The 15180-nt window shown below is 42.8% G+C and overlaps 1 protein-coding gene across 1 annotated transcript in view; it reads right to left on the reverse strand.

Moving 5' to 3' along the window:
- The window catches only part of LOC139689937 (tetratricopeptide repeat protein 28), a gene marked incomplete at its 5' end in the record, with an annotated part of 28182 nt that extends 13326 nt beyond the window's left edge, over positions 1-14856 (reverse strand). Inside the window, 11 exons of the mRNA XM_071587086.1 lie at positions 315-640; positions 2721-2872; positions 2962-3144; positions 3269-3562; positions 4678-4781; positions 4863-4997; positions 5699-5927; positions 6265-6406; positions 6757-8008; positions 12126-12273; positions 14581-14856. Coding sequence (XP_071443187.1) covers positions 315-640; positions 2721-2872; positions 2962-3144; positions 3269-3562; positions 4678-4781; positions 4863-4997; positions 5699-5927; positions 6265-6406; positions 6757-8008; positions 12126-12273; positions 14581-14856 — 3241 coding nt within the window. The remainder of the gene's footprint in view (positions 1-314; positions 641-2720; positions 2873-2961; positions 3145-3268; positions 3563-4677; positions 4782-4862; positions 4998-5698; positions 5928-6264; positions 6407-6756; positions 8009-12125; positions 12274-14580) is intronic.
- Positions 14857-15180: the final 324 nt, after the last annotated feature.

Below are 15180 nucleotides of genomic sequence, written 5' to 3' on the forward strand. Positions count from 1 at the left end.
AATGGAAAATATATTCATTATAGTAATTCTATAGCAATTAATGCTAGAAAATAAAGATACATTATTTACAGAGAATACAACATTATATGTATATATGAATGCCCTCATTATGTCTCCAGCAACAGAGAATAAATATTGGCGCTTAGCAACTGGCAGGAGATCTATACCCAATTTTATAAACATAGAAATATTCTGAGAGAATTTAAATGGAAAAATGCTGAGATGCCTCTGTCAATATAATCTCTCATGACTAGACAGAACTATAGTGGTAATTTTCTCCTGAGGAAAAGCTCCAATTCAAACTTCCCACTCACCCAAGCTACTGAGTGCTGCCACCTTAGCAGTATGATCCCCCAACTGGGATGCAGCTCCCAAGTGCCTCTCTTGCATGTGGAGTGCTTCCTCCAAGTGTCCAAGGGCCTCATTGACGGCTCCCAGGTTCCCGCATGCCCTCCCGACAGAAGCAGCAGCATTGGCGGCAGCGGCTGAGGGTGGGGAAGCACTGGAAGCACTGGCTTCTTCAGCCAGCCGCAGATCCAGTTGATGGCAGCGGAGTGCAGACGTCAGATCTCCCATTTGCTGGTAAACTCTTCCCAATCCAGATGCAGCCTCTCCCTCTCCAGTAACATCCTTCAGTTCTCTGTCGAATACCAAGGTGATTAAAACACTTGAAAATAAAGTCTCATTGAATAATGGCCTAGCTATATTGGCTGATACATAAGAGTAATGAGCTTATAAAATGCATCCCCATTTCATTAAGGTATATTTAGGAAAAGAATTGTTTACAGTGCAAGAGCCAAGGGTGAAAAGTACACCTTATGATGTGGCAACAAAATTACTTCCATGTCCCTCAATGGATTTCCCTTAATGAGCCAGTAGTACTTAAGTAAAGGAGTAAGGGGAAGAACTGCACTAGGCAAAGAGACTTTCACAAGGAGGAGGAATTCTTGAGAGAGATGTTGAGTAAGGATATTAAGAAAAGGCTTGGTTATTTAAGGTGCGGACACATGAGGTCACCGAAGCAGGAGGATAGATGTAGATTGGAGGCTTTTGAAATGTGGGTGTGGAGAAGAATGGAGAAGGTGAAATGGACAGAGAAGAAAACAAATGAGGAAGTACTTGGTATGGTGGGCGAAGAGAGGGGTTTGTTGGGAGCAATCCTATGGAGGAAGGCAAAATGGATGAAGGGCATATTGATCAGCGGTGGGATGTCGAAGACTGTAATAGAGGGGAGAATGTTGGGCAAACGAGGAAAGGGAAGGAACAGGATAGGGATGTTGGACGGGATGAAGGGAGGAAGAAGGTACTCAGAGATGAAGAGGGACCTGATGTAGAGTAGGATGTTGTGTTTTGCTAGGGGCCACAAATTATTTATTTGGCAGTTGTGCCCATCCAAAACCTACCTTGACCGGTAGATTAACTAATATTTCAATTTTTCATTTGATAATAATGAAAAATTCACATTTTATACCCTACATGGGCTGCCATTATTATTTCATGAATTCATAAGGTGGCTATGAGTGAAATAAATGGAAAATTGTATATATTTCATTCCAGGAACAGAATTAATTTTCTGGAGGTAACACGCATTTACCATTTTCACCTCATTGGAATTTCTCATAACTTCACTTTCACATGAATTAGAAGAACCATTATTTAATCAGAAATATAGAATGCTATGATAACATCCTCTATTATTTTCTTTCCTGTGAGAATTCATGTTTCGTCAAAAGTATAAATCCATTAAATGAAGAACACAATGTATATCTCCACTGTTCTTTATTTTCGTACTACTAGTTTCAACACTTAGGTGTAATCATCAGGCACAAATTAATTAGGTGGCGGTCCATTCATATACCATTCATGAGGAAGAGGGGGGGTGCGTGAGAGAGGTGGGGGAAGGAGAGGATAAAAGTGGGGTTGCGATCGGCATTGATGGGAAGGGAGAGAGGGGTGTTAAGCATCAGGAAATTGGGGGGGTTTACAGTGGGAGGAAGGGTTGTTGGGTCTTTCCGAGAAGGAAAGGGATACTTCCCGGATTGGTGAGAGGTATTCAAACAATAAATTGTTAGCCATAATGATCCCTTTTTAAATTTTTTCAGATTTTCAGCTCTTTCCACTTCTCTATCTTCCTTCCTTTGTCCACCTGGTGTATCAGTTCCAGGTTGAAATCGCTCCCATGATTTTCTTCCCATAGATGCTTGGCAAAGTGAGATTGCTTGAAGTCATAATTTCTAAAACAGTGTTTATGTTCCTCCACCCAGGTATTAATGATCTCCCCATTTGGCCTACGTATTTAGTGCTAAAGTCCTAACAAGTTAACTTCTAAATGCCACTTTTATTTTGTTTTCCTACTTTGTCTTTCATAGTATTCCAGAATGATTTTAAGTTGTTAGTATTGTAAAAGGCTATTAGAAATTTTTCCTTAGCAAAGAGGGTGGCTATCTTCTGTGAAATCAATCCATAATAAGGGAGTTTCCACTATTTGTCACCTTATTCACCCATATTAACTGGTTTAAACAAAAGATTGTTCGCTTTAAAGCTTGCTTTACTGAAGCGTTGAAACTAGTTGTACAAAAATAAAGAAAAGCGGATATACACATTGTGTTCTTCAGTTAATGCACATGAACTTTCACAAAGTTCAGCCTGAAACAATTGAATACCAGAGTATAAATATTTACTTTTAGTGAGTTGACACAAAATGTCAACTGTGATCTTACCTTGCTATTGCCATCTGGTGTTCCAAACAAGAAATTGCTTGCTCGTAGTTCCCAAGCATACTGTGAATATGGCCAAGCTCTCCATAAGCAGATGCTTTTGCTTCTGAGTTGTTGAGTTCATGAGCCACAACAAGCCTTTTCTCAAAACAGACCTATGGGATAGAAGTCAACAAATGTAAAGACATCTGAATTTTGCCTGGGCATAATTATTTATAAATGTACCAAATAAAATCAGGAATACCAGAGCTTGCTGAAGGTTTCCAACACACAACTGTGAATGTCCCAGCCCACGATAGGCTCTCTCTTGATCTCTAAGGCTTTTCAGGTGCAGTGCTGCTGCTAAATGCTGTTCATGCCACTTGATGGCTTCTTCAGGGTCACCCAGTGCATCGTGACAATCTCCAAGGTTACCATAAGCACGACCCTGCACAATCAAAAATTCTTGATTATCACCACACAGGAATTTTACCTTCTATAAGTTCCATGTACTCGGGAGCTTTTGCTGAAGCCGAGAAAAGCTTTTGAGTTGGGATGCCCAATAAGCCTACCTTATCCAAGAGAGTGGTCGATGAAGGTGCCACCAAATCGAGGGCAGCTAACTGCCGTTCAAAGAAGGCTGCAGCCTCGGAGTGACTGCCCATATTCAGCCGAGCGATTCCAAGATTACCCAGGGCCTGTGCTTCTGAAGCTACGTCTCCAAGCTCCCGGGCCCTCTCCAGCTGCTCTTGGTAGCACCTTGCTGCATGAGTGTAATGCCCCAAAGACATGTGAACAGCTCCCAAATGTCCGTGAGCTCTGCATTCACCTCGAACATCTCCAATTTCTTGGCGCAGTGTCAACTCCTTGGACATAAACACGTTAAGAGGGATTTAAAAATCTGTTCCCAAAATATAAAATATCATTAACTTCCTTTACATACAGAAACACAAACCATACCTATGTTGTTCCATAACTTGAAGGCATATGAAATAGCACATCCATTCATATTTCGATGCGTTCACATTCAGATTTATAGGAATGAAACAAAGAAGGAAGGAGCTCCCAAAATCAATTTATGATTAAAAAAGTTTAACACATATTTTCATTTTATGATTTTTTTACTGCTGCTAAACGATTTAATGATGGCAATCTTCACCATGCTTAAATAAAAGAGTTATCACAACTCGTTTAAGATTAAACTTTAAAAATAAAAAAATTAGAAACACAGCATGTCTGCATCTTTCAACCATGTGTCAAAAGATCAGTGGATTAGAGGTGGAAAATTTCTATTCACTTGCTTAATTTCCCTAAATGATATCATATCTTCTGGTAAAAACATCTTAAAAAGCTACTAAAATAATGTCACAAAGAAAAAACGAATCTAGGAGGAGGAATAATAATATGAGACTTTTCAGTAAAGCATAAGCATTCTTTTCTTATTCTTCATTGTAAAAAATAATGAGGATATACCTACTCATTCCATCATGTCTAGAACTATGACACTTTGAATCATTATAAGCCAGAAACACAAGTTTGGTGCAGGTGTAAATTGCTTCTTTTCAAAGATATTTTCCACTCGCATAATCTAAATTTACACACACACACTGTGTTTAAATTATGAATAATTCATAATTTAAAATCACACACCATACAACTTCTGCAATATACTCTATGGCTGAGAACAAACCACTTTTGTCGGTTCGTAATAACACTGTTTTTATGTGATAAACCTATAACATGAGATTTTCCAGGCATTCTGTCTGCTATCTAATATTCCACCAAAAACATTCATGATAAGGTGATCATGAAAAGCTTACGATCTATTAACCGAGAAATATTATCTGTATCATGGGCACGAATGATAAAATTACATTTGTCATAAAATCTTTTCACAGCTTGGTTACTGAATGGCTTCCACTTATGTATATTTCATTACATTTGGGCACTTCAGATTCGCACATAAACGCAAAGTATTCACCTGAGTGTGGTATCCAAGTGCTTTGTCGTACTGCCTCAACAAACGATGGGTGAGGCCAAGAGCTCCGTATGCAGCCGCTTCAAGATTCCTGTCCCCACTGCCCCCTTCGCTGCTTGCCTCCATTCCACTGCCATCACCTCCGTCTTCTTCGCCAGTGCCACTCCCCCCTCCGTTCCCCACATCACCGCCCCTCGCAAGTGCCAGCTGCCTCCCATACATCTTCACAGCCTCCTCTGCATTTCCCATTTTCAGCAAGGCATCCCCCATGTTGCCCAGTGCTCTGAATTTCCCAGGCAAGTGTTTGGTCATATGTGCAATGGCTGGATAAAAATAAAATGCATACATATACTTTTCTGATATGTCTTATCATAACAGTGTAGATACATATAATGGTGTACAATATTTGTGATAGATAAATGATTCATTTATTACTAAATAATTTATTATTAAATGTTACATGGGGAGGATAACTTCAGAACTATATTCTGAATTTTTCTTGTGATGGAGAAATTATTTATTACATTAATTAATTATTTTGCACTTGATTTAATGATAATTAATTTATTTTGTGTCATAAATGTATGGCTATCAACAGTTACGCAATTAAACTTGTATAAACTATTCCAGTGAATAGATATTTCTATCATAATTAAACCGTGCAGAGAAAAATATACGTACTCCAGTGACTTCAATCACACACTGCAAATACACAACCATAATTCATGAGGAAGACATTCTACAAGGAAAGAAACTCTAAGGATATAATGCAAGACATTGAAATGCAACTTTGGGACAGAATTTTTGCATCAATGTAAATATTTTATGCTAACAAGTATTCAATAACTCACAACAATACAGTGAACAAAACAATAGAGAGGGCAACAAATGGGATCACTGCTTTCATAATATTAGTGGATACACATGGATTCACATCTATACACATTTTTAACAGGAGAAAACAAAACTCATATCTGAAATTGTTATCTTCGAGTGGAAAATATTCTCTCAAGTTAAATCTTACCAAGAAAGTATTTTTGGCATTCTAGTGCAGTCTCATGGTTTCCTAGGGCAAGGTGAGCCAAGCCTAGATTGCAATAGGCACGTCCCATGCTCACTCTGTCCTGTAAGTCTCTGGCTAGCGCTAAATCCTGGTCATAGTAGCGAACTGCCTCTCGAAAATTCCCAAGGCAATAGTGGGCATAACCAAGAAAATGACATGCTTTTGCTTCACCTTCTACATCATGCAATTCCTAAGTAAAGCAGAAAAAATATTTTAAATTCTGTAAAGTAACAATTCATGATTTATCATCAATTAGAAACAAAAGTATTCTATTTACAATCCCACCTATGGCATCTCTCAAGCAAATAATTGAGTAGGAATAATGCCAAATGACTCTTCAAAAATATAAAAATAAATGAATACATGAATGAAATAACATAATGCAAGCACATAGAAAATAAAATAAGGCAAGCAGATAATACACTGTATTCAATGAGCTCCTTGCATGCATATCTTAATTTGTTTTAAACTTGAGGGAACTGCTGCTTAAAGCACTATGCAGATATATAGCCGCAGTGGAGTCTCACCTGAGAAAGCATTAAGTGGCTTTCATAGTATGGCACGGCAGCTGCAAATTCACCCCTCGAACTGTGACAATTGCCAAGGTTTAGAAGGGCACATGCCTCACCAGCTGCATCCTTCAGTTCTCTAGCAATACTTAAATGGCCCCTAGAGATATGGAGAGTTTGGAATCAAACGTTAATCATTAAGAATTGTTATGCAGCTAAAAATTACATATAGTGGTCAAAAATAAGATAATCATGGCTTCATGAAAGTTAACAAAGACAATTTTCAGACAGGGCTAGGAATATGAAAAAATGTCCACACCTGAAATAGCATGAATCGATGCTCAAATGTTCAAACTTAGTGTTTATTATACATGGATAGTTAGAGATTTACTTAAATTGCAACTATGACACAGCTATAAATAATATGGAGAAGAATACAATAAAATTTGGCACTTTTAAGTACTTTCAGAAATATTTTCTCGAGAGGAAGAAGAGCTCATTGAAACACACCTATAGTGGAGCAAAGCCATTTCGTGCGCTCCAAGGGCCTGGTAAGCCACGGCCAGATTTCCATGAGTTGCGGCCTCTGACGCCCTGTCCCCCACTTCCCTTGAGATAGCAAGTTCTCTCCTGTGCAGAGCAACCGCCCTCTCGTACTGTCCCGCTGCACTATGAGCGTTGCCCATGTTACCGTACGCACGACCCTCCCCGGCCCTGTCTTTAAGAGCCCTTGCGATCCCAAGATGGGCCCTGTGCAGCTTCAGCGCCGCGTCGTGGTCCCCCAGCAGCTGGTACACAATCCCTAGGTTGGAGCACGCCCGGCCCTCGGCCACCCTGTCCCTGGCCGCCAGGGCCAGGTCCAACTGTCTCTCGTGCCACCGCCTCGCCCTCGAAAGGTCACCCATACACCTCGCCGCGTGGCCTAGCCCCGCGTACGCCCTCGCCTCCACCGCCCGGTCCCCCAACTCCCGCGCTATCCTGAGGACCCGCTCGTGGTAGGCGATCGCCCTCGCGAAGTCCCTCCGGTGGTGATGCGACGACCCCAGGTTGGAGTACGCCCTTGCCTCCTCCACCCGGTTGCCGAGACCTCGGGCGAGGCGGAGGTGCCGCGCGTGGCAGTCCACCGCGGCGTCGAAGTCTCCCATCGCCAGGTAGACGGCCCCCACGTTCCCCGTTTCTCTCGCCTCACCCAGCCGATCCCCCATCTGCCGCACCAACTGGACGCACTGCTTGTGCGACGCCAGGGCGTTGGGGTAGTCCCCCACGGCGGCATACACGTGGCCCAAAGACGTGAGGGCGGCCGCGGCGGCCCCCGTGTCCCGGCACTTCATCGCCAGCACGAGCTGGTAGCGATGGGACGTCAAAGCCTCCCGGTAGCTCCCCTTGCTGAAGTGGGCGGAGCCGAGGTTCCCGTGGGCCCTGCACTCCCCGGCGATGTCACCGAGGGCCTTGGCCACGGCGAGGTCCCGCTGCATGTAGCCGATGGCTTCGTCGAGAGAGTTGAGGGCCCAGTAGGCGGAGGAGAGGGCTGAGAACACGGAGCCGCGCAGCTTGAGTGAGCAGGTGCCGATGCTGAGGGCCGCCTCCAGGACGGTGACGGCGGCGGCATACTGCCCGGCCGCGCCCCCGCCGCCCCCGACGGCCGCGCCGCCTCCCCCGCCGCCGGAGGCCAGCAACTCCTGCCCCACGACGGAGATCACCACGAACGGTGACTTGTCCAACTTCATGTTTTCCAACTGGCGAAACGTCGGCTCCAGCGTGGCTGTGAACATGCGAGGTGCAATTAATTTTATGCGACAATTATGCATCAATATTAGAATCCTAAAGTGATGAAATCAATAAGGAAACCAGTGACAAAACCAACAGTTAGGGTGTCTGGTACATGCAGGCATTTCAGAAATAATCGCACTCACGCTGAGTAAACCACCCATTTAGATATACTATAGTATTCAGGTTTTCAATGATTCAACTCGTTCTCAGCATTCGCTGAGAGGGAATGGAGAGAGGCTAGACTACAGATGGTGATTTCTTAGCGCTGATCTGGGCCAAATTAAGATGTTTCGCAAAGCCATCGTTTTGCAATCCCATTGTAGCCCGTGGTAGAATTATTGACTTGCAGCTCTCACAGTCAAAGGATTTGAAAATCGATTAATATCACGGATGGTGTGCGATTACCTTGCATGAAGGGAACCCACGTGGAAAATCATTAAAAAGTTGTGGAAGTGCGATACGGCTTTTCATTTTTCTGGATTAGGGATGTTCTACGTGCTGAAAAATCAGGGTCTTCCTGAATTTTACTCTAGATAGAAGCTTGGAATGAATGCAAAACTGTAGAGAAGGCCTAAATTTTTAAACTGGTGTAACTGTCGTTATTACCATCACTCTAAATGACACAACATTTTGGTGTAACTGCTGGTTTGCTAATCATGATCTAGTAGTAACAGTTATACTGGTATTTGTACTACATTCTATTTTTCCCGCTATTTAATCATTTTCTACCGATATATTATTATCAATCCAGGATAACAAATAGACTGCACATTAGAAAGAAGTAGGTGCAAGAACCAGGTGAAGCAGTGCAAGAGCTACCCCGGTGCAGACATAAAAAACGATCACAACCCAATAATCATGCAGAGCTAACTTCGCTACAAGAAAATTGAGAAGACCAAGCAAGAGCCAATGTGCGACTCAAAATCGCAGGCGGAAAAAGATAAAAGAGAAAGATTCGCCACGAACATTGACCGCAAACTAGGTGATGAAGGAGAAAGTAGCAATGAAGAGAGATGGAATGAACTGAAGAGGGCAATCGCAGAAGTAGCAGAAGAGCAACAGGTGCGAAAGAGCAACTGACACGAAGAAACCATGGATCACGACAGAGATAAGGGAGCTTAAATGGAAGAAAGAAGAAAATACAAGAACGCCAGGAATGATGATGAGGAAAGGCTGTACAAGAAGCTTAAGAACCGAGTCAACCGAGAATGCGTAAAGGCAAAAGGGAGAATTGGATAGAAGGATGCTGCGAGGAAATCAACGGAAATATGTAGAAGGGGAATATCGATACAGGATACAAAGGGGTGAAGAAACAATTCGGAGAAAGGATATTGAAAAGCAACAACATCAGGGATGTAAACGGGGAGGATATTGGCAATACATAGATGGAAGCAATACATGGAAGAACTCTGCCAAGGACCGAGGCCGCTGGAAGAAAACCTGATGGGAGGTCGAGAGTGAAACGGATGACGAATGACTAAGGCCCATACATACTGAGGAGCAAATTCGATAGAGCAATAAAAGACCAAAAGAAAAACAAAGCTCCGGGAGAAAACAAAATCGACGGAGACATCATCAAGGCACTCGGAAACAAAACGAATGACAATCTGTATAGAATAATCAAAGACAGCGAAAAAGACGGAAGACTTTCAAAGTAGTGTGATGATCGCGATAACAAAGAAGACGAGGACAGAGAAATGTGAGGAACACCGAACATTGAGTCTTGTGTCACATGTATCAAAAATACTTACGGGAATAATTAGTCGAAGGATGGAAAGGAGAATCGAAGATAACCTATTAGAAAACCAATTTGCCTTTAGGAAGAACAGAGGAACCAGGGAAGCCATTCTCTGTCTGAGGATCATGATAGAGAAAGCCTTCGACAAAGTGGAATGGAACAAAATGCTAGAAAATGCTAGAGAAACTCGGAATAGATTACAACGACAGAAGAATAATCTATCAGTTATACAAGAAGCAAGTAGTCACAATGCGAATGAGAGGTGGAAGCCATATAGAGGCTAAAATTAACATAGGTAGACAAGGATGCGCCCTCTCAATTGCATTGTTCAAGGTGTGCCTGGAGGAGGCAATAAGAGAAGCACAAGGCATCGGATTAAACGGAATTAGGATCAATGGAGAAGAGATAAACATACTACGCTTCGCCAGCGATATTGCAATGATATCAGAAAACCAGGAGGATCTTCAAAGGTCACCAAACGTATTTGGTCAAGTTCTACAAAGATAGCACATGAACTAAGCAAGACGAAGACTAAAATCCTTGGATGCGGAAAAGAGAAGCGGAATACAGTAGTCACCCTGAAAGGACAAAAATTAGAGCAAGTGGATTCCTTCACTTATCTCGGAAGTACCACCACGTGGGACGGAAGAAGTACTACAGATATCAAGGGAAGGATAGCTAAGGCTGAGAGAGCATTCACAATAAAAAGACAACTGCTGTGTTCAAATAAGATAGAACTACAGACGAGGAAACAAAACGTGAAAACATTCGTTTGGAGCGTGGCACTCTATGGATCAGAAGCATGGATCATCGGAAGAGTAGACCAGAAAAGACTAGAAGTCTTCGAAACCTGGTGCTAGAGGAGGATGCTTAATATCAAATAAAACGGATAAAATAAGAAACGAAGCAGTATACAGAAGAGTAGATGAAGAAGGGACCTTTATGGAACGCCATGGGGAAAAGTAGAACCAGGTGAATTGGCCACAGCCTGAAGCACAATGCATTCGTAAAGAATAAAATAGAGGGAAAAATAGAGGGAAAAATAGAGTGAAAAGTCCCGAGAGGAAGGCCAAGGGATAAATAAAGAAGAAAGTGCATTACAAAAAATACCAGGAAGCAAGCCAATTAGCATGAGATAGAAGTGGGACGGAGGGCTGCAGTGTCAACCAATGTTAGGATTGAACGATCAATGGTGATGAGATTATTATTAGGCATTGGGTTAATGTAGGCTTAAGATGGACAAAACAACCAAATAAATATCTAATAACAAAACATAATCCAGACTTCTATTCTACAACATGCCCCTCTTCATCTCTATTCACTTCATCCCGTCCAACATCCCTATCCTATTCCTTCCCTATCCTCGTTTGCCTAACATTCTCCCCTCTATTACAGTCTTCAACGTCCCACTGCCACTACCGATAGAGTGCGATATTAATGCTTCGTGTGCCCGTTCTTGAATCAGATAGTTATATCATGGCGGTTATTAATTTCTGCGTATATTTGAATGCGTGGAAATAGCGCGCAAAATATAAATGTAGACACAAAATGTTTTACATGTGATTGCATTATTCCATAGCTATTAAAGAGCTATTAAAAAGGATCTACTCATCGTATACTTGCAAATGCCTTGGATTCTTTCCTAAGTCAAATCTTATTAAAAAGGCGCCTTTAAAAAACATTGAGAACATCCGGAGCATTTTCTGAATGTCTATTCCATACGGATGTTTTGATGATCAATGCCAACTATCACTATAACGAAAGTGTATCTTCAGTGGCATTTTATGTTATTATCACTTGTGGTATTATACCTTCGCCTGAACACAATTCAAAATATTTTCATTTTTAATTGATGAAGAGGAAATAGATGAGTTTTTCAGCTTCAAGTTTTTTTTCATGTACGACCACCAACTTATTCCTAAATCTCAGTTTTTACGCGAAAAACGATATAATATGGTTGGATAAAAGTATGAAAATATAGAAAAACGAAAATATATTCAGTTTGAGCACAACATTGCACATTATATTTCCGACTACGGTTGGAAGGGTGATTTCCTTTGTGATTCAGATTCCAAAAAAAAGATTGTTCAGGATAAAAAGCCAGCCGCTGGAGTAAAAATATTCGAGGCCAACATGAACTTCGCAGATTGGTGCGCTTTAGTGAAAATTGATTTAACGACCACCTTAAGCCCCGAGCACACAGGCGTCTTCTTGGGAATCGGTTGCAAGTGGCAGCCCTGTTTCTTAGTAACAGAGGGTTGGAAAAAACAAGACGAGGAGAGCGAATGCTAGAGAGACGATTTTCTTTAATTCCCAGTGTACAATAAAAAAATTACTATCGCAGATATCCGATCCATTTTTTTACACTCACCTCGGAGCGGAGACTTCATCGCTGCTTCGACTAGTGCCGATAATAACTGGGTTGACTTTGGATCCTGTGCAAGACCGGAGCTGAACGCCGCCAGGGCCTCAGCATGCCTCCCCAGGCACTGCAAGGCCACTCCCTGTCGGTAATAGGCCTGGAAAACCAAGCGATCCATAAAGGTTTCAGCAATCCCCACTCATAACCACAGATGCACCTTAATAAAAAAATGAGTGCTTGGCTTTCTCCCATTGCGGAAATTTCAACGGGAGGGAACTTAAATGCACTCCACATGAATATGGTAAAAAAGAGAAGAAATATTTAGATATATTCACACGAGTCTCGCAACTTTTACATTTAATATTAAAAATAGCTTGTGTTGAAATAGGTTTTGGATCGCGCATGAAAGTAATCATCCGTGTTAACCTCTAAAACAAAAATGGATAACTCCAAACTTATTGCACTACACCATTGTATTCTTCTGCAACTCGTAATTTTCTGCCGTCTTTTTGACGCCAGCAATGCCCGTTCTCCTGCACACTCTTTCCCCCTAAATTCTACCTTTCAACGCAGCCCCGCTCACCCTCTAATCCGTCTACTTATTCATTTTTCCTACGCCAAACTCCACTCTTCCGCAATCCTACCCTCCCCCGGGTCAACTTCATTTTTTTAAATAGCCACATCTCATAACAATCAATCTGCACACATCCTCATTTCTCAACGACCAAGAAATTGATTGCTAATGTTGCAAGTATGCGACATACTATTCCTTCCATGGCTCCTCAGAACACCCCAAGTGACCAAAGACACTATGTCGCAAGTATGCAGCATGGTATTCCTTCCCTGGCTCCTCCGAATCTCCCACGTGACCAACGAAAATGTTTCAAGTATGGGACAGAGTATTCCTCCCCTGGCTCCTAAATTGGGCATAAAAACCCTGGTCACGGGGCGAATATCAGTCAGTTGGTTATCTGGCGGTGACCGGTAGAATACGATGCTTCGGCTGCGTTGCACTTGTCGCGACAGCGTGTCCTATTGCTGACTCAACTTCGGACGAGGGCTCTGCCTAGGTTACGTGTTTCGTGACCACTTTCACCCTGTCCCAGGTAATGTTCGGCCATTTTAATGTTGTCCGTACTCGCGTTGGTTTACCGAAGATCTAGCCATCCATAATACTCAATTACTTACACTTATGTAAGTGGTGTAATGTGTCTGAGGTTGTATAATACACGATTGTTTTGGTAAGACTCGGCGTATTTATTCTGACTTGCCCCGATACCCTTTGTGTGTCGCACCATAGAAGCGCCCCTTGCGGCATTAATTATAGGAATACTCAGCAGCCAGCATTTGACGACACACGGTTGGTGCGAAACCATCCACTTTCAAAGTGCATGTTTCCCAGCAAATATTTTACATCAGTTAATTACTATTAATGATTTAACAGCAACTACTTCCACAATGTTTTCCGTTCAATGATGTCTCTAGGAAAGAAAAATGCTCATGTAGGTTGCAAAATGCAACCGAACTCACATTTTGGCCTATATGTTTTAGAGGAATACTTTTAGCTCAATTTCACGGATCAATTTTAAGTGCATTTACTCCAGTGCAAAATAATGGCAGGTCAACTACGTACAATAAATAGGTAAGGCTAGTAAAAATGAGCAATTTGTAGGCTTACAACTTTGATAACTCAATTCCCAAATGACAACAACTTCTCCACCTGTGGAACGTATAATCTGTTGGGGATGTTTTTGGAATGACCAAGGTGACGGTATCCAAGGTTCAATTACAATGCTGGATCTACAATGCCCCCATTAGGTCCTTGGGGTCTCTAGGTGTGCGATCGATTGAGCCGCATCCCTGCCACCATCCCGGCAAAAAAACCCTCTATGTTTGTTTTCATCTTACCTAAACGATGTCCTTTCTTCTTTCCATCCCTTTTCCATTTATTTAATCTCCTTGAATTATCTTTTCCATTCATTTCTTTCAACTGTACACATATCCCAATCAACATGTCCAGAGGGGGAGCGCCGTCGCAACCAACCAACAGCATTACCAAGTTGGAGTTGACGGTAACGAATACATCGAAATCATGATCCTTTGAGGAATCTTCGTCGACAACATCGGTAATCGAGGCGTGTCGACAGATCTTCTTGAGAGGCCATTAATTTTAAGAGTTTCCATCTTTTTAAGCGAACCAAATCACCCATATTTTCTGTACTCTTTCGAGTTATGCTAAATCCTATTGCAAAAATGTCCGATGCAGTAGGATGCTCGCTTTCTGTACTGCTTACACCTTCCAGTTCCTCCGAAACGTTTCCAGTTAAACTTTTTAGAAATAATGGAATCAAAAGTATTATTTGTTGCGATGACAATTTCGTCGTGAAAGAAACTAGAGCGATGGGACAGCGGCCCCACTTTCGGCGCGATTCCCCTTTTGGGTAGTCGTCGACTGCTCACTCACCTTGGGCCACTTGTGATTCAGCTCCCGTGCTCTGACGGCGTCCTCAAGGGCTCTAGCGAAGAGCCCCATCTTGATGAGGGCCGCCGACCTGTTGGACAGGAGCACGTGGTTCTGCGGGTCGAGCGCCAAGGCGTCCGAGTAGAGGGCCACCGCCGTGGCGTAGTCGCCTGCCTGGCACGCGGCGTTCGAGGCGCGGACCTTCTCCGCAAAGAGGGCGCGGCTGGCGGGCGGCAGCTGCGCCGTGGTGCTGCCCACGGCCGCCGCGGCGTTGGACGACGACGCCGCGGAGTTGGCCGTCGAGGCGGCCGACGAGGACGCCCCCTCCGTGTCCATCTGCGGATTGAGAGGTTCGGGAGTGATGAAATGTCAGTTGCATGACACACACCCGGGGCAAACGAATGCATAAATATGCACAGCGCGGCCACAGGGGTACGACTTGAACGACAAATAAACACACACAAATGGACATGCGAAACGAAGGTCCTCGGAAGAAGTTTTTAATTGAAAACACGAGGCATTCAATAAAGGTTAAATAATATCTGGAGTCGCCGAATGGACACCGTCGTCATGTTCCAGTGACGGATCCATTGGGGTTGCCCC

The sequence above is a fragment of the Hetaerina americana genome, unplaced genomic scaffold, assembly GCF_022747635.1.
Source record: "Hetaerina americana unplaced genomic scaffold, ioHetAmer1.1.p SCAF_29, whole genome shotgun sequence".
NCBI lineage: Eukaryota > Metazoa > Arthropoda > Insecta > Odonata > Calopterygidae > Hetaerina > Hetaerina americana.